Source organism: Ambystoma mexicanum, chromosome 8, assembly GCF_040938575.1.
Source record: "Ambystoma mexicanum isolate Mex_15411 chromosome 8, UKY_AmexF1_1, whole genome shotgun sequence".
Lineage (NCBI taxonomy): Eukaryota > Metazoa > Chordata > Amphibia > Caudata > Ambystomatidae > Ambystoma > Ambystoma mexicanum.
The window spans coordinates 27,326,977-27,353,915 of record NC_090929.1 but is presented as its reverse complement, the minus strand read 5'-3'; the positions used below and the strand labels follow the sequence as shown (position 1 = coordinate 27,353,915).

At 48.0% G+C, this 26,939-nt stretch overlaps 1 protein-coding gene across 4 annotated transcripts in view; it reads left to right on the top strand.

Annotated features, from left to right (window-relative positions):
- Window positions 1-26,939, top strand: part of ZER1 (zyg-11 related cell cycle regulator) — a 423,267-nt gene that overhangs the window by 143,689 nt on the left and 252,639 nt on the right. For all 4 annotated transcript variants that reach the window (XM_069609184.1, XM_069609185.1, XM_069609186.1 and 1 more), the window contains exons 7-9: window positions 8,327-8,473; window positions 14,378-14,551; window positions 15,091-15,306. In XM_069609184.1, coding sequence (XP_069465285.1) covers window positions 8,327-8,473; window positions 14,378-14,551; window positions 15,091-15,306 — 537 coding nt within the window. The remainder of the gene's footprint in view (window positions 1-8,326; window positions 8,474-14,377; window positions 14,552-15,090; window positions 15,307-26,939) is intronic.

Genomic DNA, 26,939 nt, shown 5'->3' with positions numbered 1-26,939 from the left:
TTATTGCGACCAATTGTGGGTCTGGGCTCACTCTGCAACCAGAAGCTTGGGCTGGATGTCCTCTGTGGAGGTCCCTTACACTCCCTAGCTGGATCTGACTGCCTCCAACTGCACCTGTGTATAGGAAGTAGAACTTATTTAACATTTCCCCAGAACTGCGGCTGGCCTATTGGGCTTGTCCTGTTGTTCCCTAAGGGAGAATCTTTGCAAACTCTGGGAAGTTACTCTGTTATGTCACAGTACAGGCTACCTTTTTCCCCATGTCTGGCCTGGGACCTCTTCGGCCCAGTACTTTGTCTTTATTGTCTGACTGTTGCCCTTTTGGCTTTAAGGAGTGAGTAGGGATCAGCATTAACCTATTATTGTTTCTTCTATTTCTTTGTTATTGTTGGTATATTTTCCCAAAGTACTTATTTGAAAGTGTTTTTATCCTTCATGTATTACTAATAAATGCTGTCGTTATTTTGACCTTGTGTGGTGTATTTTATTGTGCATTTGTCTGTGCCTAATTGTACTTTGATGTCATCCTTCCCTTGCGCCCTTAAGCGAAAAGGCTGACTGCTCATCAGCACTACTAATTGTGAGAGTTGGGACTAGATTGTGAGACACCCGGATTTATCACTAAGGATAGGCCTTACTACAACCCTCACCAGATAGCTGTGGACCCGACCCGAACAAGCTGCTTACCATCCTCTACGGGTGGTTGCCTTTCTTTCTCTCCCTATGTGGGTCTGGTCTCTACCGGGTCTGAGGTATAACCCTCGGCAGTCTCTTTCTATCTCTTTCTCTCTCTTTCTCTCTCTTTCTCTCTCTTTCTCTCTCTTTCTCTCTCTTTCTCTCTCTTTCTCTCTCTTTCTCTCTCTTTCTCTCTCTTTCTCTCTCTTTCTCTCTTTCTCTCTTTCTTTCTCTTTCTTTCTCTTTCTTTCTCTCTTTCTTTCTCTCTTTCTCTCTCTTGATCTCTCTCTTGATCTCTCTCTTGATCTCTCTCTTTCTCTCTTTCTCTCTGTCTCTCTCGCTCTGTCTCTCGCTCTTTCTCTCTCTCTTTCTCTCGCTCTCTCAATTTCTCTCTCTCGCTCTCTCAATTTCTCTCTCTTTCTAGGTGTGATCTATACCAGGGTCTGAGATAAAGCCCTCAGCACACTTTCTGATTTCTCTCCCTCTGTGGGTCTGGTCTCTACCAATGTCTGAGATATAACCCTCGGCAGACTTTCTGATTTCTCTCCCTCTGTGAGTCTGGTCTCTACCCAGGTCTGAGATATAACCCTCGGCAGACTTTCTGCTTTCTTTCCCTCCCTCAGTCTGGTCTCTGCCAGGGTCTGAGATTTAGCCGTCGGCAGACTTTCTGCTTTCTTTCCCCCTCTGGTTGTGGTCTTGACCAGGGTCTGAGCTATAACCCTCGGCAGACTTTCTGCTTTCTCCCCCTCTCTGGTATCTACCAGGGTCTGAGATATAGCCGCGAGCAGCTGTTCTACTTTCTCTCCCTCCCTGGGTCTGGTCTCTACCAGGGCCTGAGATCTAGCCCTCAGCAGACTTTCTGCTTTTTCTCCCTCTGTGGGCAGGGTCGGACTGGGACAAGAAATGGGCCCGGACACTCAAAAAAAAATGTCAGTGCTGGACTGCCCCTGGGCAGGACAAAGACTGATATGTGGGGACATTTCTTCTCTGTGAAAAGAACAGTGAGCTAAAGACTTGGCTGAGACTCTCCCAGGGGCCATCCACCCAAGAACAAGTCAATTGGCTGTGTTTGTGCTGGTAGAGAGTTTCCCAGATCCCCCTCCCCTGTTTTTCCAAAAAAAAAGCCTGCCTTGGCTTCAAAAAGTGTCCCACCCCTCGCCCCAAAAAAGTGGCCCTCAAACCATCATGCGTGAATCGCATCAAATCACGACTTTACAGAAAATGCTATTTATGGAGGCTTCATGTGTCTGTTGCATGTTATGTTTTGTGTAAACACTTGAGAAAGTGATAACATTCCTTTTTGTACTTTTTTTTAAAAAAAAATCATCACATAGCTAAATACTAATTTTGCAGAACCAGACTCAAGCAAGGCATGTCTCTACTCGTTGCCAGCAGTAATGAAAATAGAGTTGCATTAATAAGCAGTACAGCCAAATGATGACACCGGAAAGTACCTTGCCAGTTTTATTTATGCTCAAATATAATATTATAACACAACTCATAAAATTACATAACTGCATACAGTTCTGTGACCGGGTCCAGAGCTCCGAGGCACAGGAGTGACATGAACCAACCACCCCCACTGCGGTTTTGGGATCTACTGCAGGTCGATGCTTATACAGGGCTCCACAACCCCAGCAGGGAAGGAGGAATTAGGGTGACGATGTCAGGTCCAATCTTGAATCTTCCTGCAGGAGTGATGCTGGCCCACCAGACCCCCCCAAGTCTGCCCGCCTAACAGTCTCTCAGCAGATAAAACTACCAAGCTGGCAAACCCAAGGGGAATTGGAGAACAAAACAAAGACAGATTTTCACGGAACTGCACTGATGCCCTCTGGTACTGGATTGTGGATTGCTCGCCTCAGTGTCTGTGAAATCTAGGAAAAACAATAACATAAATGTTGATGTATATCTGATAAATATGTTTACTTTTTCTTTTACTATAATTTACTTTCTATTTTCCTAAAATACCTGTTGCCTATGCTTTTATGCTGATAGGCTTTCTTTACAGATGATGTTGAGCTGATACTTTTGTAGAACTTGAATGACTTCTAAAAAGTCAGCTGAAATGTCTTTATGTTTTTAAAAAGATTAAATAATATCCTTAACTGAATTGTCTTTGACTAAAACTAACTTGTAATGCTTCAAGCTGAAAAGTCTGTGCACTCTTCTTTTCAAAAACAACTCTGCTGAAAATCTGTAGACTTGTGTGCACTCAATACGAAAACTGTTGTACTGTATAAATCTGTGCTTGAGTTTGATGCTTCTCTTTTAGTCACACGAACCGCGCTTCTTACCGACATAGAAAAATGACCTACCGCGCTTTTATCCGATTCTTGCTTGTTTACAGCGAACCGCGTTTTCACCGTCGCTCTATTTTCTTGATTGATGAACCGCGCATCATCTGGCACTTGCTTGTAGATAAAAACGAACCGCGCACAGCTTCCGAAAGAAAAGACGTGTAAGCGACGGCACGTAATGAACGTAAGGTTCCTTACTGTAACCTTACCAATAACGGCAAAAAGTGAGATTAAGATACGCTCGCGCACGGAACTAGTAAATAGCTTAAATACCAGTACAGCCCGAACATAACTGTACTAGTAAAGAAAAATATATTTTCTTTTTAAAATAACCGCGCCAGAGTTAGTAGATACGTAGCGCAAGTAAAAACTTAAAGAACACAAAAATATATACACGCAATAAACAGATATCAGATAATAAACGAATTCAATTCTGATAATGAAAAATTCAGTCTTTTCAGTATTTCTTAAAAACAATGTCTTTCTTCAAAAATAAGGCAAATAAAAACTTCACTCGATTTCATAAGTCTTGAAGGAGTGAATCACTTAGCTTGCTTCATCTGTATCTTCACTGCTTTCTCTGCTCCTTGTAAAGTCTTGAGTTCAATGACTTTTCTTCTGAAACTTTTGGAATTTATTTTAAAACTCATCTAGTATCAGCTAACTATAAATATTTTAAAAATATACTCTAGGGCTAAGTAGACTGCGACCTGCCACAAAGACAGCTAAAATGAAAGGCAGTTTAGAACCTAGAGTAGCATTCCAAACTACCTCACAATCCATTTACACCAATCACTGCTGCAGGAAAGAACCTCCATCTTGCCTTTAATTCAAACATAACACTTCTAAGTAAAACTACATCCAAAAGGTGTAGCTAAATGATGATTTCTTATTTAATGTGAGCAATTGAATTTAATGAAAATTATCTTGGAATGATAACAGTATGTCTTTTGAGGTTGTGGACCTTTGAAACTCTAGAAATGTACCATGGAATCCTGACAGACGATGGTTGGATACGAAGGGGGGCGGGGAGTAGGGAAATCGGAACAAGGTTTAGGGAGAGGTTATGGATAGGTTGGGGATCTAAGGGTAAGAAATAGAAACACACGTCCCTGCTTCTGACTCTACACACATATACAAAATCACTACAGCAGTATACAAAGGCACAGCAACATAATAAACACACAAGGGTTAGTACAGCACTTAGCTTAGGTTAGTTGTCACCAGAGTGTCCCTTGTTGTCTCCTGCGATTTCGTTGTGCCAGGATGTCGTAGTAGCTGTTCAAATGCTGCAAGAGAGTGCTACAATTAGTGCACATATCAAACACTGGCTCATGTGGCTGTTCACGTTCTTGTACACATGCAAGAGATTTAGAGAGGCCGTACGCACGTGGCTACTAAACATGCACAGTAGGGGCCGCATGTGGCTCTGGTAAGTGGTGGTAATGTGTTAGTTAGGGCATGCATCAGCAGTTAGTAACGCCTTAGGAAAGGTGTTCCAAATTGTGTCCACGGCTAGCGAGCCGGCCTGCTAGCCAATGATTTATAGTGCTGCGCGTGGCTGGGAAGCGCTGATTAGTATTGTGCTCTGTTACGCGGCATGCAGCGTCTTACTGGTACAGTAAGGTTTGTAGGAAGCAGGGCCAGTTGTCTCTGTCTGGTGGGGCTGGGCCCCTTACGTGACCCCACTGCTCCCTGTGGTTATGCAGAGCACTGCAGCACTTATCTGTGTCAGGCGAGGGGCTGGGCTGTTGATCCGGTGGGGCGTGGCCCCTCGCAATGGATATGAAACCGGAGCTGCTCAGAGACACCTCTTCTCAGCAAGAGGACTTGAGCACAAGCACTGTGCCTTTGTTCCTGCGCACGCGCAATGACGTCCCACTCCCAAGGTGGCCTTCCTGTAGTTCTGGGGCCATGTGCTGCTGGGAAACGTAGTTTGGTAGGCGGTTGCCCTACAAAAAGGGCAGAGAGAAGTTTTCTAAAAGGCTGGATTGTCTATTTGGGGATGCATTTTAGTTTTTGCTGTGTCTTTGGCACTATTACAATGTCTCTGGCATGACTAATGCCATTTATTGCTCGCTTGCCTTTCAAATGGATTGTGTCCTCCAACGTATTCCTCATCTTTGACATGTAATGTCCAGGTTCAGCTGCTTCAGAAAGAAATTTCGCCAGAGGGCGCCCTGCGCCATCCAGCCAATCAGCTCTGGGTGCATTCAGGTAACCAAGGAGACTAGGGGCAGGGAGTTTCAGGCACCTCCCTCGCTTCCTGCCCTGACAGACACACTGGAGCCAGAGGCAGGTTTCAGTACTGAAGCCCGCCAAAGCCAAAACGAACACAAGGGTTAAACCTGGTTTGGCGCGCAAAGTAAAACCCAAGAAAGACCTCACTAACAAGAAATGGCGAAAAAAGAAGACTTGGCCATTTTGACACAATGGTCACCCATGGGTGTCATACTGCAGCTGAGGATTCAGCCTGCTGTAGGAAAGCACAATGGTAGGAAACTTAATCCACTGCCACCAGCCATTTAAAGTAGTGAGGTTAACCTAAAAAATGCTACATGAGTAAGTAGGAAAATGGGCCACTAAGTAACCTCCCGGCACTCCACATAAGATGGTGTGTGCTGGATCTACAAAGAAAAAGGGTAAAGTCAATTTCACTTTACTACTTTTGGGAACAGTACTTCACCCAAGAGACGGTATTTAAACCTTATGAGAAATCCAAAGGACTCCTCTGTGACACTGCCCTGAAGGTGCTGTGTCACAATGCAAAGGTAGATGCCTATGGAGTTTGTTAGACTCCAAAAACAAAGAATCACAGAGTCCATATCAGATCATAAATATGTGAGAGAGTGAGAACAAGGTCTCACTCACTCCAGGGTAGAAATTGAAATCCTAAAGTCCAGCAAAAGAGCAGGGGGTCTCTAAGGTTGAAGGGAATTAGCACAGAAATGAGAATTCTCCCTAACACAACCGTACTGCTCTCCTGGCCGCACGGCTCTAAGTAGTAATGCCAGGATTTGCGTCTATCTCCGGTAGTAAGGGTGACTGACCCATACTGCGTTGTGACATATTTTTAGGAGATCGGATTGCCCCGGTTTCTGAGTCAATGCATTATAGAGCTGAAGTGGCAGTCTGCCGACTATCCACAGAGTTCCTTTATTGCCCCACCCTCTTCAGCGCTGCTGCAAAAAACAAAGCACTGTCAATATCGGTGGGGGGGGGGGGATTGCAAGTATCTTGATCGCTATGGGAACACGTGGTGCTGTGAGCAGTTTGTGCTTTCCTCCCATATGGTGTTTGGGGGAGTGGAGTGGCTGACCTCACCTCCTATTTATGGGCTCCCATGGGTCTAACAAATAGGCGAGGTTAGGCAATGGGGAGGGGCCCTGAGGGATACACCAGGGAGCGCCTCCAGGCAGCTTATAGCAGTATGTGTGGCCATACTAGGAATCCCTCACTTCCAGAGCTGACTTCTCTAATGTGAGCACCAAATGCTCTGCTTCTTTTAGCTGGCTGTACTCTCACTGCTCACCAACCTATGTCTGAACCCCTGCTTCCTATCTCCCAGACTGAGGAACCCAAACCTTTTTTCTATTGGCTGGGCTAGGCTCCTAGCCAAGGGGTTCTCTGCAGCGTTCTGATAGTGTACTGAACTACAAAGCTCCTCATTGGGGCTTTGTAGTTCAGACCTTAGTGGGAGGGCATTCAAAAGGCTGGTGACAATTTTGAATTCATGCTTCTGGTGTTTGTCGAGGACCTATTTTCCTCTCTCCCTCAGTTGCTGCTTTCTTTAAAGATATAGGGGTGTAGGGCTGGGAAATTTCCATTTTCTGGGGGCCCGCCTGCTTTGCTTTGCCTTGCCTTGGAAATTTCAGGTTGTTGCATCCAGTGGGGTTTTAGGGCCATGTAAATGTTTTGTAAATGCAAGCCTGGCTAATGACTGGAGGGTGGGTTGAGATTCGCTGTTTTGAGTCAGTGAGGAGGAGGTACTGTTGTCAGTTGAGGAGGGGGCAGGCATGTTTTAATTTGTTCTTGACTGGTGCTGGGTGCATCTAACCTCTTGTTCCGGAGTCAAGGAAGTGGGGGTCCTTTGTAAGGGATGAAGTGGGGAGCTGCGGAAGGGGGTTCTCCTGCATCCTGTCTGGCGCTAGGGTTGTCCAGACTCCCTGTGCCAGGAAGGAGGAGGGAAAGCTTCACTGTCCTGGGAGGAGAACTTTTCATGCTGAAGCATTTGCCCACTTACTGTGTGTGAGCCTGCCATGAGGCATTGGGAGAGGGGAGGGGATGTGGGGGGAACCCCTCCCCCTTTCTACGTCATCTCGGTGTACATCGCATAACAGGTTCCCAGAGCCCCTGTAATCCCAAAAGGACGGGTGTTTACAGTGGCTTCATCACCAATATTCCAACATATTTTACCCGTTGCTTGATGAGGTATGTGCGTGACATGGGTGACTATCATGTAGAATGTTAGGTTGTGGTAACTTGAATGTTCTGTATGGGACAGGTCCAGTTGGGCCTACTTAATAGATGACATCTCAGTATTTGTCTTCCTTTCTACTCATGTTTGATTTGTTGTAACCTGAAGGCCAAAGGAGTAGACTTCTGTTGTGATACGAAATCTGTGAGACACCTATTGTTCTATTGCACACACTACCCCGTGGTTGTTGGTCCAGATCCCATGTTCATCTTAGTCTGGCTCTCTGGAAAAGTGTGTATTGATAAATCGGGCCCATACATATTCTACACCCCCTTCCCCTGCCAAACACAAATTTAATTATAATCTTCCTGTGAGTTTGGCGGAAGGGGCATTGGGTATAGCAGTAAGTGCATGGTTTTCTTGTGACTTTTCTGCTGGTAGACTATAGCCCCACGCCTTCCTCTAGAGAAACCTGCCTTCCAAACCCATTGCCAGCGCCTTGCGTCATGGATGGAGAGGGAAGAAAGACTGAGGTGCATGGGGCCAGTGGGCACCTGCGGAGTGGGTCCTGCAGTCACACATTTACACTGTGCTCCATGTTTTAATAGTTGTTTTGGCTTGCATCAAATGTTTGTGTGCGTTTTCCTGCAGCCGGGCTATCCCATGCACCTGTGTACAGGCGCGTTATAAATGACTTATCATATATATCATATCATGGATCTGAAGAGTACCTATAGTAAGTAATCTGCACTTGTTCTCTGATGAACGGAAGCTGAGTCTGCTCTAGATGAGTCCTCTTTATCTTGTCCCCATTTGACCTCTCGCTTATCATGCATGCATACCCTTCTTCTCTAATCATCTTTTCTGCCCAGGGCTGCTTATGAATGTATGTGCTGCGTCTGTTCTTCCATAACAATTCTTTGCCTGCCCACAGGTGAGCGGGGATAAGAACGAGGAGCAGGTGCTGAATGCCATTGAGGTCTACACAGAGCACCGTCCAGAAATCACCTCTCGTGCCATCAATCTTCTCTTCGACATCGCCCGAATCGAGCGATGCAACCAGTTGCTTAGGGCACTGCAGGTGAGGGATCAACATTTTAGAAGGAAAGTGTGCCTGTTCGGCAATGTTTTCTTTTTGCAGCTTTCCCGCCCACATCTGTGGGACACTGATGCAAAGTTTGTACGCAGTACCCTGTGGCAACACCACACACAACTATGACTACAGGTGTAAGCAAACCAACCTTTGGTAGAAGTCTGTACTACACAGTTTTGGTAGCGGGGCTGAACAGCCAGGCTTATCTCAAGAGGGGAAATGTGAGCAGTAGTGGAGTTACACAAAGATTCACAGTTACAGGTATTCAAATAGACTCTTACACTCCAGGTTTCTTCTATAACAATTAATAATCTATTAATCAGTTCAATTATAAATACTTCAATACTATTTCAGAATTCTTTTTAAGAGGAGTGAAAGGCAAAGGTTATGAGAACATGAAAGGTTACAATTATTCTTAGGCAGTGTAGATACTTTGAGTTTACCGGAAGAGTCAGTTCAATTCAATAGGCTAGGCCAAAGTCAATGGGCTAAAGTCTTGGATAGGATAAAGCAGTTCTGGTGGTTAAACGGAAAGGTCTCTGCACAAGTTTTCAGAAGTAGTTTGTAAAAAGAAGAATCATATGTTGAGTCACAAGCTGATTAGGCCTGTGAGTTGCAAACGTTTCAAGCACTTTCACAGTGAGAGGTAAGTTCTCTGTCTTGTTTTACAGTACCTTTACAATGAAGCAAAAGATGCAGCTGATGACTTCTGTTCCTGGCAGTTCCTGCAGATCTCGCTGTTCCTGAGCCTCAGTCATGGGGACAAGAGGGAGGACGCCGGGGGACTCCTGCACTGGGACTGGTCAAAGCTTGCAACTGGCAAACTTCAAATTCAGTGGCTGTTTTGCGTTTCAGCTACCGCACTGGTAACAACGCTGGTCCTGGCTGTCAAGGTGGACTGTCCTTGCTTCTCAGGTCCTGCACTCAGCTGTGGAGAGTTGGGCTCGCTCGGTCGGTCGGTCCAACGTCATGGGAGTCCAGAGGATCTTCGAAAAGCTTTTGGCCTGCTTACAAGTAACTCACACAACCTGGTGTCCCTCTCCCTGGCTCTACGGTTTCCTGCAGCACTCTGAGGAAATGCAACCAGCTCCGAGATGGGTGCCCAGGTGGCTTACTTGGGAGTTGATTGGTCCTACCAACTCAAAGGGAGAAGTCGTCCTTAGCAGGGCTTCTCTGTCAATGCGGAATTGGCGATTCAGACCTGCAGCAGGGCTTCACCCGGCAAACCAACAGTCAAGGAGTTGCAGCAACTGTCCTCTTCAAGCTCTTCCTCTGTTCTTTCGTTCCAGTGGTCGACTCTGCCTTCCAAGCCAAGAGACTTGCCTTTTATTCAGTTCTCTCCCATTCATTCCAGCCTAGCTGTCACTCACCCAGCAGGGTGTCCTCAGTCAGCCAGCCAATCACCACAGCGTGGTTTGGGGTCTCCTAGGAGACTAAGCACCTCCATTACTTCCTGCCCACCCCAGACACTTGGGCCCCAGAGGCGGGTTTCACTCCTGAAGCCCGCCAAAGGCGAATGAACAAAGAGACCAAACCTGATTTGGCGTGCAGAGAAAAACTCTAGAAGGAACTTTCCACAAAGAAGTGGCGAAAAAAGAAGACCGGTACTTGTTTTAACAAAGGGGGCTCAGACCCCATCTTGAAAACCATGGCTCCCATGATTTAACATTACCGGAGCTACGAATAGTTTGCGGCCGGGAAAAATCATGATAGTTGTTGTAAAACCACTGCCACCAGCCATTCTGAGAGGAAAGAGTAGCATTTGACTGCTACATTAGTATCTAGGCACAGGGGATACTAAGTAACCCCTCCAGCACTGTATTGTAAGATGGTGTGTGCTGGGTATAGGATTTTAAACGACTAGTAAAGTCAATTTCACTTTACTTCCTCTGGGAAACAGTAGTTTATCCCAGAGAAGGTAGTCAAACCTTTGGAAAGCCTGAAAGGCTCCCCTGTGTCACTGCATGGAGGGTGCCGTGTGACACAAAAGAAAAAGATGATGCCTATGGAGTTGGTTAGACTCCATAACCAAATAAAACGCAGAGGTAACACACATCAAAATACATGAGAGAGTGGGACAAGGGTCACACTCTCCAGGTAAAAAAATCAAGCCCTCAAAATCCAGCAAAGTTGCTGGGGGTCTCTAAGGTGAAGGGAATTGGCACATTTTTGAGAACTCTCCCTAACAGACACCCAGCTTATTTTTCAATGGATTGGTTGATCCTGCACTGACTTTGGGAATGAGGTATTTTTCAACCCCACTCACTTGTTTTGGGGGCACTGGTTAGACCTTATGGTTACCAGTGCCGAAGGACTTCTGTCTCCCATATAGATCCTTGTTGGTGTAGTAGTACTACCTCCTTATGGGAATATTGCAGGCATATGTTTCCTGTTGTTAGGCAATAATTGATGTAGTAACGCTGTGGGAGACTACACAACACTTATCTGCTTGGTATTAGGTAACCCACCTATTGGTATAGGTCTGTACTACCCAAGTTGGTAATGTGACTGAGCAGCCAGGCTTATCTCAAGAGGGGTAAATGTGAGCTGTAGAGCTGTACAAATGAAATCCCAAATACAAGTAACACTTGCACTCAAGGTTCTAGTTATACATAGTTATATAGTTATTATGTATTTAACATCAGTTTTTAAATAAGCATTCTTTAAAAAGGGCAATATATGTAACAATCAAATATACTTTAAAATACTTTTCCAGAATCAGCACAAAGCTAGTAGATACACTTCCTACACCCGAAGGTGACTTCATTCACAAGGACAGTAATGGCATTTATATAACACTAGTATACTTTGCAGATTCTGAGGTTTGCAGAAAGGAAAGGTTAAGGGAAGAAAAAACGTTAAACAGGTTCTCAGGGCATGTGAGTATACTTTGATCCTCCAATGAAGTCTAGATAAAAACCTTTTCCAGCAATAATAGTTTAAAACCAAGTTATCACCTCGGAGGGACTGAAAATATCAGTCAATGGACTAGAAGAGTCGGCAGGGAGCCAGGACAGCCAAAATCAATTGGAGCACAGTCTATGGAGCTGAGGCACTTCTTAGTTAATAAAAGTCTTGCACGAAGTTAGACTTTTTGTAGAAAATCACTGTAGGGCCACAAGCTGTTACACTTGTGGAGGATAGAGCTGAAATCAACTCTGGCAAAAGAATCACTACTGCAAGTCTCAACTGAGAAGAGCAAAGTTAAATACACTGAGGTAAGTACCCCAAGTCTGAACATTACCGCTGGTTAGAAAGAAGAGTGGTCCAGCTCGCTACTGTCGTGTTGCAGCGATGCAGATCCTGGGTTCCTGAGTCTCAGTTGTGGGGACAAGAGGGAGAACGTCTGGAGGACTCCTGCAGCACCAATTTGGAGGTAGTGGGCAGCTACAGGCTCTTTTCGGATCAGCTGGACTTTGCGGTTTCAGTGCGCGGTAAACAGCACCACTGCGGATCTTGGATACCGGTTGGGCTTTCTTCACTCCTTGAGTTCTGCACTCTGGTGAGGGGACCTAAACTCTGGTCGACCTGCTTCTGGATGGTCTGTAGGAGACTCCTGGAGCTTCTGGCCGGATCACAGACGTTGCACTCGACTACGCATTTCTCGACCCCTGGCACTCGGTACCTGCAGCAGCAAAGAAATACAGCCAGTCATGGAAGGTGGTCCAGTGGAGTTCATCTCGGGGTTAGTTGGTCCCACTAACCCAAGGGAAGAAGTCATCCCTTCCGGAGCTTCTCTTGTTTATCAGAAAAAGGAGATTCATCGGGCAATGCTAAGGTCCAGGAGGATGCAGCAAGCTTTGTTCACGGTTTCTTCGTCTGGTGTTCTTCCCAGCGGTCGACTCTGCATCTAGTCCCAAAACCCTCACCTTTTAAGCAGGTTTCTCCAATTCATGCACAGCCTAGGCTGTCACTCAAACAGCAAGGTGGCTGTCATGAAAGGACAGCCAGCCAGCCAATCGGGACTGGGTGCGTTCAGGCATTCCTGAAGACAAAGGACGGGGGGGGGGGGTTCTTCATGTTAGGGAGAATGTTCATTTCTGTGCTAATTCCCTTCAAACTTACAGACCCCCAACTTTTTTGCTGGATTTTAGGACTTTTTAATTTCAACCCTGTAGTGGGTGAGACCTTTTTCTCACTCCCTCATGTATTTTTGATCTGATTTGGACTCTGTGTTTTCTTTGTTTTTGGAGTCTGACAAACTCCATAGGCATCCTCTTTTGTATTGTGACACACAGCACCTTCAGTGCAGTGTCACTGATAAGTCACTGGGATCTCTCTTAAGGTTTAAATACCTTCTCTTGGGTTAACTACTGTTCCCAACAGTAGTTAAGTGAAATTGACTTTACTTACCCTTTTCCTATGTAGGTCCAACACACCTCATCCTATGTAGAGTGCTGGGGGGTTACTTGGTAGCCTCTTTTCCTACTTACTCAAAAAAAGAAGACCGGGCCATTTGACAAAATGGTCACCCATGGGTGCTATACTGCAGCTGAGGATTCAGTCTGCGGTAGAAAAGCACAATGGTAGGAAATGTAAACCAGTGCCACCAGCCAGTTAAAGTAGTGAGGGTAACATAAAAAATATTGCATGAGAATGTAGGATAAGGGGCCCCTAGGCAACCCCCAGCACTCCACATAAGATGGTGTGCGCTGGACCTACAAAGTGAAAAGGTAAGTAAAGCCAATTTCACTTTGCAATTTTTGGGAATAGTAGTTCACACAAGAACAGGTATTTAAGCCTTATGAGAAATCTAAAGGTTTTCTCTGTGACACTGCACTGAGGGTGCTGTGTGTCACAATACAAAAAGTAGATGCCTATGGAGATTGTCAGACTCCAAAAATAAAGAAAACACATAATCCAAATCAGTCAAAAGACATGAGAGGGTGAGCAAAAGGTCTGTCTCACGCCAGGGTAAATAGCCCAGCAAAATAGCTGGGGGTTTCTAAGGTTGAAGGGAATTAGCACTGAAATGAGAATTCTCCCTAACAGTGTACTTCTTTCTTGTTTGATTTTGGAGTCAAAGTTAGTACCATAGGCTTGAGCTCGCCTCCCTAACTCTGCCTTCACCCGGGAGGGTCGCTGGTGTCCTTGAAACACAATGCCATCTTCACTTGTGGGATCTGGCCTTCTCCATGCGTCTTTCACGCTCTGTCGTAGGCAACTAACTCCAATAATAGGGATGCCTTCTGGTTTTCGGCCTGCTACTCTTGTCCCTTGGTCTGTTGCTCTGCTCCAGTAGAGAAATTCTGCTTGTTCTCGTGTTCCTCCTTCCTCAGTGCGTCATTAGGTGTTGCCTTTTATTCGTGTGAGGAGAGCTAATTGGTATCAGGTGTATGCACTTAGGGTAAAGTGCCTGACTTTGCCTGACCCGATTAACGTGACATGCCCAGTACGATGTGAGAGAGTTAGTCTGGTTGCTCTCTGTCACCCTCTTTCTCGGCCCAGTGTTGAGTAAAAAGTGGGGGAATGGTCCGGACTTTGGAAAATCCTAAAGAATAGGATGGGCTAGATGAACAAATAAGGTGGGAATACCCTGTCTCACCATCGGCTGCCTAACCCCCACTCCCCGAAGACGCCTCACCCAGGTGATCCACCCGCACTGGTCTACCCCCAGGGTCTGGATCCAAAGGCGATGGCCGTGCTCTGGCCACCAAAGAGAGAGATCCCTGGGGATTAGCGGGTGAGACACCCTCTGGTTTCTCACCTTCCAGGACCCATCCCATGGGCCCATCAATATCAGTCCTGGCTTATAAATCCTTTCTCACCAGTTAGCATCTTGTGTGGAATAGGCACAGCCTTGTTACGCATCTGGCCTGTGATCTGTTTGTCACTCTTTGGTGTCTTGTCTGTGATGGGCCCTTGGTCACTATATCCCTTTGTTGCTTGCAGCTGGTTATCACAGCCCTCAAGAGCCACAAGTATGATAAGACCATCCAGGTGACGGGCAGTGCCGCCTTGTTCTACTTGACCAACTCTGAGTACCGCATGGAGCAGAGTGTGAAGCTGAGGCGGCAGGTCATCCAGGTGGTGCTCAACGGCATGGAATCGTACCAGGAGGTGACGGTAAGTCTACCATATGGTCTACCCGGAATGTCCTCCTATCAGGAAGATCAATTCAGCACACTCTCATTGGATGCGCCAGTACCTGCTGCCTAGCAGTCGAGCAAGTGTGCCCTACACAGTAGTGCAGTGAGCCTCACGTGGAGGAGCATTGCAAGTCTCCGGTATCGATATATCACAAGCATGTTTGAATCTCCAGTTGCTAGCCTTTTCTATGTATACATGTACATTCTTTACTAGATGTGTCAAATGTATATATAAATGTATAATGTAATTCTCATATGCATAGCTCTGTAACTAAGCTCGAAGTATCCTTACAAATCTGTACTCTGTGGTGCCCAGTTACCTATGGGTCCGGTGCGCACTACAAATTAATAAACAAACAAACAAGCTGCCTTCTAGCAGTGCCACAATGGAGCTAAGGTTATCACTATCCCTCTCAAAGCTCACCTTCTCACCTTCTAGCAACTGGCCATAGTTCGGATTGTAGCAGCATGTATTGTCCTTTTCACGCCCTGCTCTATCTAACCTCTGTTCCCCAGGTGCAACGGAACTGCTGCCTTACATTGTGCAACTTTAGCATCCCCGATGAGCTGGAGTTCCAGTACCGCCGAGTAAATGAGCTTTTGCTGAACATCCTTAATCCCACACGTCAGGATGAATCCATCCAGCGCATCGCCGTCCATCTCTGCAATGCGCTAGTCTGCCAGGTGGACAACGACCACAAGGAGGCCGTGGGCAAGATGGGATTCGTCATGGTGAGTGATGTGGGCGCAGGGGAGCTATGTGTATCTGGTGGTGCAGGAGGAAGAAGTGGAGTCATGCATCAGAGGTTGAAGGAGGCGAGCTGTGTGCGTGAGCGGGTAAAAAGAGCAAGCTTCATCATGATGTGTTTTTGTGCAGGAAGGGATTTTCGTCCTTGTGTAAAGGGCAAAGGATGGCTGCTTTATCTCAGTTGTGACAAGTGGTATTGAGCAAAGAAGTGCATCTTAGTTACAGGAGATGGGCTGTGTATGTGAGAGGGCAAAGGAGGCGCGCCTCATCACCATATGTGAGAAGATGAAAGAGCATGCTCTGTAGTGTCAAGAGTGCAGGAAGATCTGAGAACTAAGCAAAGCGGTGCAACAGATCTTAAAGAAGTGCAGCTGTGTATGTCAGAGAGAGAAAGAGACCAGCTTCGTCATGTGTGGAAAAAAAAGCAAGCTGGTAGCATTGCCATCATCTGTGGGAGGATGAAGGAAGCGAGTTTTATCATGTGAGAAGGTACAGCAAGGGTTATTTATTTGTATGTGTGGCCAGTGGATGTAGCTGTGCTTGTGGATGGAAGGAAAGGAACTTTGTGTGTGAAAGTGATGTAGGGGAACTTGGGCATCGCATGAGAGGGTGAAGCTGGGGAGTTATGACATCCATGACCAAGCTGTCCTATGACAAAAGGGAGGGATTGAGTGCAGCGGTGTATGTGATAAATGGGGTGGGGAGGCGTTGAGTAGGTTTTTTGTGAGCGGTAAATGAGGTGCATAATCAATGTGCAATAACTTTGGAACACTTTGTAGCTTATTGATTTTCAGGAATCGCGGGCACACCACCAACACATAGCAAGTATAATTTCTTACAGAGGCCTGTCCTTTAGAAGGCCTTCCCTACTCTAGGGCATAAGTGTTCTCGGAGGCAGAAGCGGGACCCAGGTGGTCCAGTGGCCAACGGTAGTCCGGCCGGGATAAGGCACAGGAGTCGGAGTTCAAGAGGATTTCTTGTCTAACAAGTAAGTACAGACTAGTTAGTAGAAAGTGTTCAGGGATTTTGTAGAAGGCTCCCTAGATGTGTTCCATCATTAGGCCTGGATGAATGGTATGGGCGAACTCCCAACTACACAAATCACCACCCTAGCCACACAAGACTATATATAAGCATTAGACTTGTTAGGGCAGTTTTTCTGAAGTCTTAAGGACTTAGTAAAACTATTTAACTGAGGCAGTACAAGACGCCATTCTTAGTATAAGGCTGTACCGCATGAGTTCATGCTAGCGTAGACAGAGCAGCCAGGCTTATCTTAGGAAGGAGAGAGGGCTGTAGAATCAGTACAAGTGAAATTGTCATACAAATGGTCCAAAGAAACACTGAAACACTTTGTATGTAAAAATAAATGATTTATTTAAATACAGGTAGGCCCAAATAAATCCAGGGGTAAATATTATATGTAATCACATTTCTCAAAACACAGCACTATGCTTGAAGGTACACAGGCCAAAGTAGAAACCTTATTTGGAACACCTAACAGGAGTTCTAGGGAAGTCAAACCTTTTTCATGCGCATTCAGTATAGGTCACACCTTTTCTTGGGGAGTAACAACCAACTGTTACTTTCACAATTACATTCAGTAATGAAAGGGCAGTAGACTCTACCAGTTGTACACTGACTCGAAGTACAAATCATATAATCAGTCAACTGGACAATATCATTTGTGTGAATAGTGGAACAGCGATTCCAGGTACAGTGAAAACCTATAACTACTTTTGTGATAACACACAGTTATGCTAGGTGAGTGAAACCCAAGGATGTAATATTCAATTGCAGGTGCTTTTGAGATCAGTGAAACACAGATGGAGATGAGCAGTAACTCTTGTAACTTATTTTTGGATGGCACACAGCTAACTCAAGATAAGTAAAACCCATATACTTTTTTAATCTCACAAGGAGTCCAGGTTAGATCTTTCACAACTATGCAAGTGATTGAAGTAGGACTTATAAGGGACAGTTAGAACCACAGACTCTGGGTTAGATAGCACAGAGAAAGTAAACCCAAATAGTACACTTTGCTGAATGCCTCAAAGTTATTCTAGGTAGACAATAACCGAATACAGACTTATTCTGGACGGGCTAGCAGCAAGTCAGTGGAAACAAGACCCAGTTGGAGGACACTCATACAATTATCCTTCAGGAATAATCTGGTGAAACCAACCCATTACTTTTGGGAAGAGGCACAACCTAATCACAGGAGAGTAATATACCTTCACATCTACTTTCTGTTAGACTGGCAAAACAGTTTCTAAGGAAAGAAAATATGTTAACCATACTTTTAAGAATAGTGCATCACACATCCAAGGTAAGTAAGAACGTATGTAACTGTTCACTCTTAGAGTTACAGTTACCAACCAACTCTTTACAAGTAAGTAAACTTTTAAACACTTATTTTCTTTTCTAGGCAAAAGTCCCAATCCCTTAAAAGTCTTTCCCTTATTCTTGGAGCATGAGTGTTCTCAGTGGTAGAAGGGGGGTCACTAGGATCTAGTGTCCAACAGGCATTGTCGGGATAGGTTCTTAAGTAGCAAAAGTCGCAGTTCCTTAGGAAGACTGGGCAAACAGGTGAGTACTTTACTTTTGAGTTAGAAGAGGGTCCAGGGGCTTCCCAGAAGACAGGATTCTAGTAGTGGGACTGGGTGCACTGGATGAGAGGCCTCCCCATCACAGAAAACACCCCACAGCTACACAGAAATCCTAAGAGGCTTAAGGTAAGTACATACTCAAGCCAGCACAGTACCTCAGCATTGATGAGATTTTGCAGCAGGAGGACGTAAGGGTCTGCAGCCAAATACCCAGTCAGTGGATTCCTTGTCGTGGTGACTGAAAAACAAGACCTCAGAAGGAACTTTGCAGCAGGGATCAATGAAGAAGGCTCTAGGCAAGGTTTTCCTCACGTCTGAATGTGGTTCTGTGGATTTGGCGCCTTTTCAAGGAGCACAGAAGAAGACAGAATATCTCAGGTCGGATTCATGTTGTTACAAAGGTCCAACATTCTGGTTAGGGTACCTTTCGGACCCGATTCGTGTCTCTGGAGATCCACCAGGATGCCCACAAAGTTTCAGCGAGATTCGGAAGACCGTGCACTGCACAGTGGCTCGAGGTCCCAGGGTATTGGGGTATTGCAGCAACGCAAGGTCGCAGCAATGCGTGGGATGCCGCAAAATGTAGGTCTTCTTGAGTCTAGTGGGTCTCGCCAGGATCGGTCCGGGTCATCGTTTTCGAAGTCCCCAGGTCGATTGAAAGGAAAGGCTACAGCAGGCACTGGTTACACATCAGGCTCTCCAGTCGCTGGAAATGATTTCAGCCGCTTTTCCTTCGTTATCTTCGGTTTCAGTTCCAGTGGTCGACCTTTTCTTCAGCTTCCAGGTTTGCAGTATTTATCAGGAATTACAACACAACTTCTGCATTCTCTCCCTGCATTTTACACGAAAGGGCGGTCTGGTTCGTCCAATCAGCACAGCCAGCCCTCCCATTGGGATTTGTCCCCATTCAGGCAATGAGGAAGACAAAGGGCTGTGAAGTTGTGGACTCTTCCCTCGCTTCCTGCCTTCACATACATACTGGAGCCTGGGCGGGGAGTACAGGGGACTCCCGCCAAAGATAAAATTCACTCAAAGGAATTTCCCACCTGGATGTCAGGGGAAGGAACAAGAAAGGACAAGAAACACAAAAATGGCAAAAAAAGAAGATGGGGCCATTTTGGTAAAATGAGCACCCTTGGGTGCCTTTACTGCAGCTTCGAAAATAGCCCACGGTAAAGGTGCACGAAATTAATACAATGTGTCACTGCCACCAGCCATTAACGGTATCAAAATCAAGGTAGCCAAGGAAGTTAAAACCCTAGGATTTTACTTAGATTCAGCTCTCACCCTCGACAAGCAAGTTAATGCCACAGCCTCAGCAACCAGTCACTACCTGCAAACTTATTCATGCCTGTAAGCCATACCACAACACCAACAAACTCCAAACCCTGCAAAATAACGCCCTCAGAACAGCATTAGCCATTCCTAAAGGGCAACACACATCTGACCAAACAGCCGTCCACTGGCTGGCCATCAGTGACCGTATGAAACTTAAAACTCTGAATATCGCACACAACTGTCTTAATGATAAAGCACCTGCATACCTCACAGAGAAATTCACAAAGCATACATCTGAACGACCTATCAGAAAGGCCCAATCAAATAGTGTCAAAATCCCCAACTTCAAACTGAAAAGAACTGGAGGTTCCAGCTTCCCAGTACTAGCAGCTCATCTTTGGAACTCCATCCCAGACTCACTCAGAGCCACTCCTTCCATGCGTTCAAATCTAACGTCAAACTCTGGCTTCATACCAATGACTGCTAAAAGCCCCCCCCATCAAACATAAGCTCAACTGTATCTGATATTCTGTATATTAATGTAAGATATTTGAAAATGCAACATATGTTAATGTAAGATATGTGATACTGTAACATAAGAAATGCAAGATATTTATGTGCCTGTAACCTAAGATTTTATCTCTCGCAAGCGCCCAGTTGCCTAACGGCCCGGTGCGCTCTATAAATAAATATACAATACAAGGTAAGCTTGTCCCTGTAACAGAATTGTTACAGTTTTAGTGTGAAAGGGGATACATTGTATCTCCCCAGCACTCCACATAAGGTGGGGTGTGCTGGTTTCACTTAACAAAATGTAAAAGGGATCCAAAGATCCTTTCTACCCTTGGGAGCTGTAGTTCTCTCAAGTTTAGCAAAAGAAAGTTAAAAGAAGAGCGCCCAGGGCAACTCAGCAACAACAGGCACTTATTGCCAATAAGTTGTTAAAGAGGATGATAATAATAATAATAATTTGGCACTTATATAGCGCTACGAACCCTCAGGTATCTTTTAAAAGACACTATGGGGAGTCAAAAAAAATTACACCCATTTAAAGAGTAAAATATTCTGTGAATGTGGAAAAAGGTTCCCATTCACAGAGGTATTAAGGAAAAATATCCCAGTAGTAAAGCAAAAAGTTCTGTGGTTGACCCAGGTCATTAAGATTTACGAGTTCTGTGAAAATCTTATCTAACAAGACTCGAGCACAGTATCGAAGCAGAAGTTGCAGATGGATGCCTTCATGATGCAGCAGCAGAGGACCCGGTCTCTGGATTCTTGATCTTGGTGACAAAAGAAAGGACACTGAATGGGAAATCAGACTAGAGGAAAGACTCCCGGCAAAGGATACTTGGGTGCTTCTCGCAGCTCTGTCGATTTGGTGCCCTTTTCAAGGTACCAGATGTGGAACGGTCATTGTATGATTGATTTGCTTCGCTATCTCAGTCCAGCACTCTTGCTTCAAGTAGTGGAATCTTGCTTCTAGAGGTCCAACAGGAGTCTACTGAAGTTTCAGCAAGTTTTCGTTCATGTGAAGACATTGCACAGCACTCAGCCTGGTGGTCCCAGGGTATTGGAAGTTTGCAGCCCAGGAAGATCTCAGCTCATTATGGGATGACTTGAAATGCAGGTCCTCTTAAGACTGATTGGTTCCACCAGTCCAAGGGTTGGAGTCGTCTTCGGGACTCCCAGGTCGCATGGAAGAAGGGGTCAGCATAGGTAGCGGCTGCACAGCAGGCATCTCTGATCGCTGGAATCAGCTATAGCCGTCTTTTCCTCTTCTTCCTCATTGAATTCAGCTCCAGTGGTTGACTTTTCTTCAGCTTCCAGATCCATGGCATTTATTCAGGAGCCCAGCCAATGAGCACCCATGCTACATTCAAACTTTAAGAGGTGGCTGTCATTTCAGGTCCTTTCAGGACAACCAGCCCCCCAGTTGGAACTGGTTCCAGGCAAGCATGCCAGAAGACCAAGAACTGCAGTGTTTCTAACTCCTCCCTCATTTCCTGTCTTCACAGACACTCTGGAGCCTCTGCGGGCTACACAAAGGGTTCTCGCCAAAGACAAAAATCAAACCAGGACCTCCCGCTCGCAGGATGGCAGAAGAAGGACCAGGAAAGGAAAAGCACACTAAAAATGGCAAAAGAAGCCACCGTTCTAGATGAATGGTTACCCTTCTGTGCATTACCGCGGCTGGTTTGACAACCTGCGAGTAAAAGCCACACAAGTCAGTGGAACATGACCATTGCCACCAGCCATAATTGTAAGCTTGCAAAACAAAGGGGGGTCTGGGAGTCTCTACCAGCACAAACACGGCCCAATGACTTGTTCTTGGGTGGATGGCCCCTGGGAGAGTCTCAACCAAGTCTTTAGCTCACTGTCCCTTTCACAGAGAAGAAATATCCCTGCATATCAGTCTTTGTCCTGCCCTGGGGCAGTCCAGCACCAAAATGCTAGGCAATTCTCCTCTGAACAAGAGTACCAACAGCAACCCATCCACCCAAGAACAGGTCAATGGGTGTGTTCGTGAGGTGTATTGGACTCGCAATATATAAAGTAGAGAGGATACGTAGATCTCTCTCTATTCTTGAGAACATGTGTTCTGCAAGCAAGGTAAATAAGTCACTGTAACATGTGGTGTGGTGTTTCACTATGGAGATTGTAGAAAGGATAAAATGTATGCTTCTACCTTTGAGAACAGTAGTTCACACAAGGAACCCAAGAGAAAATAAAAAGGGGAGCCCAAGGGGCACCACAGCAACACTGCACAGAAAGTGCTGTGTGCTGCAATAGGAAAATGCAGATGCCCAAAAAGTTACATGAAAGTACAATTCCCAAAGAAAGTTTGGAAAGTCATAAAAAGGACGCCCATAAAAAAAGAGTAAAAGAAAGGACAAGTGGGGAAAAAGATTTCCACTCACCCAGGAACATAGAAAAAGAATCCTCTAGTCCAGAAAAAAAGTGCTGGAGTGAGGGAGTGTCTCGCAGATGAGGGAGGTTTTGCATAAAAGTCAAAATCTAATCTGACCTGGGGATCTTTGTAATGGTATGTCAGAGTGAGAGGCTAGCTTTCTCATTGTGTGCGAGTGGACAGGACAGTGATTTGTTATCATATGTGAGAGACAGATGGTGGTGTGCCCGGCGTCGTTTGTGGGAGGGTGAATGAGGAGTCGTCATCATATTTGAGAGGGGGACGGTGAGCTTCCTTGTCATTAAATGAGTGAAAGAGGGCAGCCTTGTCAGATGAGAGGTTGGGAAGGAGTAGCGCTGTTTCTCCAGCATGGGGTCTGGCATGGATTCACATGCTCATGAATATTCCCCGTCGTCAGGCTGGGAATCCTCGGTAAAGAAAAATCAGTATCCGTTTCGTTTCTGATCTGTCTTTTGTAGTAGTAACCAATCGCTGATCTCTGTGTCATACTGACCACAGCCAATGACTGCCCTCTCCCTAAGCCCCGCCTTTGGCAGCCATTCTCAGATTTTTACCGCACGTTCAATTGTTGGGAGTCCTCGTGCTTAGCTCTCGAGCTTTTGCTGCGTGTTTCGTGCTTTTTCAGGTGAATTTTCACATTTTTTCGGTTAATCGAGCCTCAAGCTCCACTGTTTCTACTCCCGTTAACGGAGACCCGTTGCAGGATTTTCCTACGCCCCTCAAGGGTGAAGATTTCGTCGAATCAACTTCTTGGAGGATTCCAGAAGATTTGCGGCCTACTTCGAGATGGCCAATGACGCGAGTTCGTCACCCGGACCCAAGCTGTTTCGCAGTTGCCCTGGATGCGGGTTGCAGAATGTGTTTAAGGAGGACGAACCTTTGCGATGCCTCTACTGTCTTCATGGGGACAAGACTCATGTAGAGAAGGACTGCCAGTTCTGCAAGAACTTGTCGGAGCGGACCATGAGGGACCGTCGATCCCGTCTCGCCAGCTGGTTGGAGAAGGGCTCAACGGGTGAGACGAAAGGGTCCTGTGCGGGCGCCCCGGTAACGGGGACCCAACATCAGGCCAAGCGCTGCGAGTCCGCTGGCTCCGGGAGCGCCGAAAGGTCAGGCTCTTCGGTCGCCAGGCAGAGCGCACCTTCCCCGGCACCGTCAACCACGAGCCAGCGCTCCGGTTCGGGGAAGAGGAAGTCCGAGACCCCGGGTAAGCTTTGGGAGAGGGGGAGCGAGGCATCGCCCCTCCCCCTAAGGAGAAGGCCCAGGACGCACCTAAGGTGGTGAAGGCCCCTACCCAGCAGGCAAAGGCCTCTATCGAGGCGATCGCGGCGACTCTGGCCAAGCCTGCAGAGACCCCGCCAGCAGAGACTGCCTCCGGGACTAGAGTTTCCCTGCCGCCAAGGAGGGAATCCTCTTTTCAGCCCATCGTTAAGGCCCCCGTGATGGAAAAAGGGGGGGGCACGGTAGCCTCCTCGAGCTCGGAGTCAGCCTCGAAGGAACTGACTGAGGTCGTGAGGGATCTCGAAGTCCAATTCGAGAGGGTTCAATCCCGCAAGGAAGATCCTCGGGAGATAACCGAGGAAGACGACGATGGCGAGGAAGAGCAGCCTTCCCTTCCGGCGCAGCCGGAACCTAGGCCTCAGGATAGCTTGGCGGCCATTTTGTTTGCGATCCAGTCCTTATGCTCTGAGATAAGGACGAGATTACCACGGGCCAGGCCAGAGGACCCGCAACCTGGCCCGTCGGGAATCCTCGGAACAATCTACGGAGGATCCAATCCTCTCCTCCGCTCGCCCCCGTAAGGCCTGCAGTTCCCTCCTCATCCTCCCACGAGTCGGGAGATGTCGGTGCGGTGTGCTCGACGACGGGTTCTGACGGCGACGGCAATGACGACGGAACGGGTCTCCCGTCGCACGGGCCTCTCCGCCCGACGAGATTGGCTCGTTCCACACCATGATCGCCAGGGCGTCCGAATTGTTCCAGCTCTGCCCGGAGGAGCAGAAAAAGGAAGGTTTCCCCTATCAGCGCCGGGAGGCCAAGAGGAAGACTGTCATCGCGGTGCCTCTAATCGATGACATCTGGGAGGAGGGCCTGTCGGTACTCAAGAACCCCTCCACGGCACCAGCCAAACGGGACCGGTACGAGAAGAAGTACCGGGTCCCCGATACCGCTCCCCTGTGCCTCAGGGCCCAGCCAACGCCAGACTCGGTTGTCTCGGCGGCGGTGAAGAAGAAAGCGGCAGGGTCAGGAGCCTCAACGTCGAATTCCCCGCCGTACGGCGAGGGAAAGAAGTTGGACGCCATGGGGCGACGGGTCATTTCGTCGGCGGCGGCGACGACGACGATCAAAGCGGCCAACGCCCTGGCGATCGTGGCCCGTGACGACAGGGAGCTCTGGTTTATGCTGGCCCCCATATTGGACTTCCTACCGGACGACAAGAGGTCTGAGGCCCTGGAAATACTTCAAGAAGGCGAGGTGGCGTCGGACCATGCCATAACGGTGGCAACCGATATTGCCGATACCGGGTTCCGCCAGCTGGGCAACAGAGTTTGCCTACGACGACGGGGTTGGCTCCGGGCGACCGACTTCCATCAGGACGTCCAGACCAGGGTGTTGGACATGCCGTTCGACGGCAGCAACTTGTTCGGGAAGGCGGTGGACGAATCCCTCCAAGCCATAAAGACGGAGACGGCCCGCGCCCTAGGAGCCCTTCAGCAACGACGGCCCTTTCGGAGCTCCGGAGGCAGACAGGGGGCCTCCAAGGGATCCAGCGGTGGCTCGTCGTCCTACCGCCACGCGGCACGCTCCTCGTCTCAGGAGGCCTACAGGGGTCGCGGCAAGCAGGGAGGGCCTCGCCGCCGTCGGCAAGGTGGCCAGGGCGGCAAGGTCACCACCTCCAAGCAGGACTGAACCGGCCGTGGCGTCGGGCCCCCACCGAAGCACCCCGGTGGGAGGCCGGCTGACGAAGATCGTCGGCGTGTGGAAGTCCATCTCCACCGACAGTTGGGTGCTGGATACCCTGGCAAGAGGACACTCTATCGAATTCCTGAAGAATTGCCCTCATGTTCCACCTGTGGCCAGGAAGGAAAATCACGTCCCGCAACTGCTGTTGGAAGTACGGGCGATGCTCAGAAAAGGCGCCATCGAGCTCGTCCCGAGGAGGCTCCGGGGCTCTGGGGTGTACTCCAGGTACTTCCTCGTCAGGAAGAAGACAGGCGGCTGGCGCCCCATCCTGGACCTTCGTCGTTTGAACAAATACATCAGGTCACAAAAGTTCAGGATGGTCACCCTCCAGCACGTGCTGGGACAGCTGGAGGAAGGCGACTTTCTATCGTCGCTGGACCTAGAGGATGCATACTTCCACGTTCCCATCCTCAGAAGTCACCGAAAGTTCCTCAGGTTCGTCGTCCAGGGTCACCACTACCTATTCAGAGCACTGCTGTTCGGATTGAAGTCGGCCCCCAGGGTCTTACCAAGTGCCTAGCACCTGTGGCGGCGCGGCTGCGCCTGCAGGGGATTCACGTCTACCCCTACCTGGACGACTGGCTCATCCGCTCAAGGACGAGGGAACTCGCCGTCGAACACACTGCGATGACCGTCCAGCTACTCACAGACCTGGGATTCGCCATAAATTACCCAAAGTCCCACCTGGTGCCGTTGCAGGTGGCCCTGTTTCTGGGAGCGAAGCTCGATACAGTGAGGCGCGTGGCGGCACCGTCGGAAGAACGGACGAAGACCATTCTGGGCAAAGTGCAGCGCCTGCTAGCCACGGACGTGGCCACGGTGAGGTCCATCAAGTCCCTCCTGGGGATGATGTCCTCTTGCATCTACCTGGTGCGCCTCTGCAGACTACGGATGCGCCCTCTTCAAGAATTTCTCGACGCCCGTTGGATGCAGGCGACGGGCACCTTCGAAGACAGGGTCCCCCTCAACGAGGTGTTCCGGCGGGCGATTCAGTGGTGGGGCATTCGAGCGCAACTCACGTCGGGCACGGACTTTCAGACGCCGGCGTACCAGGAGACGGTGACGACGGACGCTTCCCTGGAAGGTTGGGGCGCCCACACCGGAGATCTCCACGCAAGAGGCCTCTGGCTCCTGGAGGAGAAGCTCCTGCACATCAACATCCTGGAACTCCGAGCCGTGTTCTGGGCTCTCAAATCGTTCCTCCCGTCGCTCAAGGGCAAGGTGGTGCGGATCTTCACGGACAACACCACGACAATGTTTTACATACGGAAGCAGGGAGGCATCAGATCCCCAGCCCTATCCAAGGAGGCACAGGATCTGTGGCACTGGGCGGTCGCCCAGGGGATGTTCCTGGTTCCCTTCCACCTGGCAGGAGAAAGAAACACCATCGCCGACTCGCTCAGCAGGGAGCTGCGTGCGTGTCACGAGTGGGAGCTGCGCCAGGATCAGGTGGATCAACTCTTCCGACGATGGGGCAAACCCCAAATCGACCTGTTCGCAACAGCGACGAACTCGAAGTGCCAGAGGTTCGCCAGCAGGTTTCCCCAGCCGAGAAGCATGGGCGATGCGTTCTCGTTCCCCTGTGACGGCCTATACCTGTATGCGTTCCCTCCGTTGCCATTGCTACTTCGACTCATCAACCAGCTAAAGAGGTCCCGGTGCAGGATGATCCTCATCGCACCAGCGTGGCCGAGGCAGATCTGGTTCCCGGACCTTCTGGACTTGTCAACGTCCCCATCCATCAAGCTGTCGGCGGACGCGGATCTTCTCTCCAGAGAAGGAGGCGCCACCTTCCACCACGACCCGGCGTCGCTGAACCTGCAGGCTTGGCTCCTGC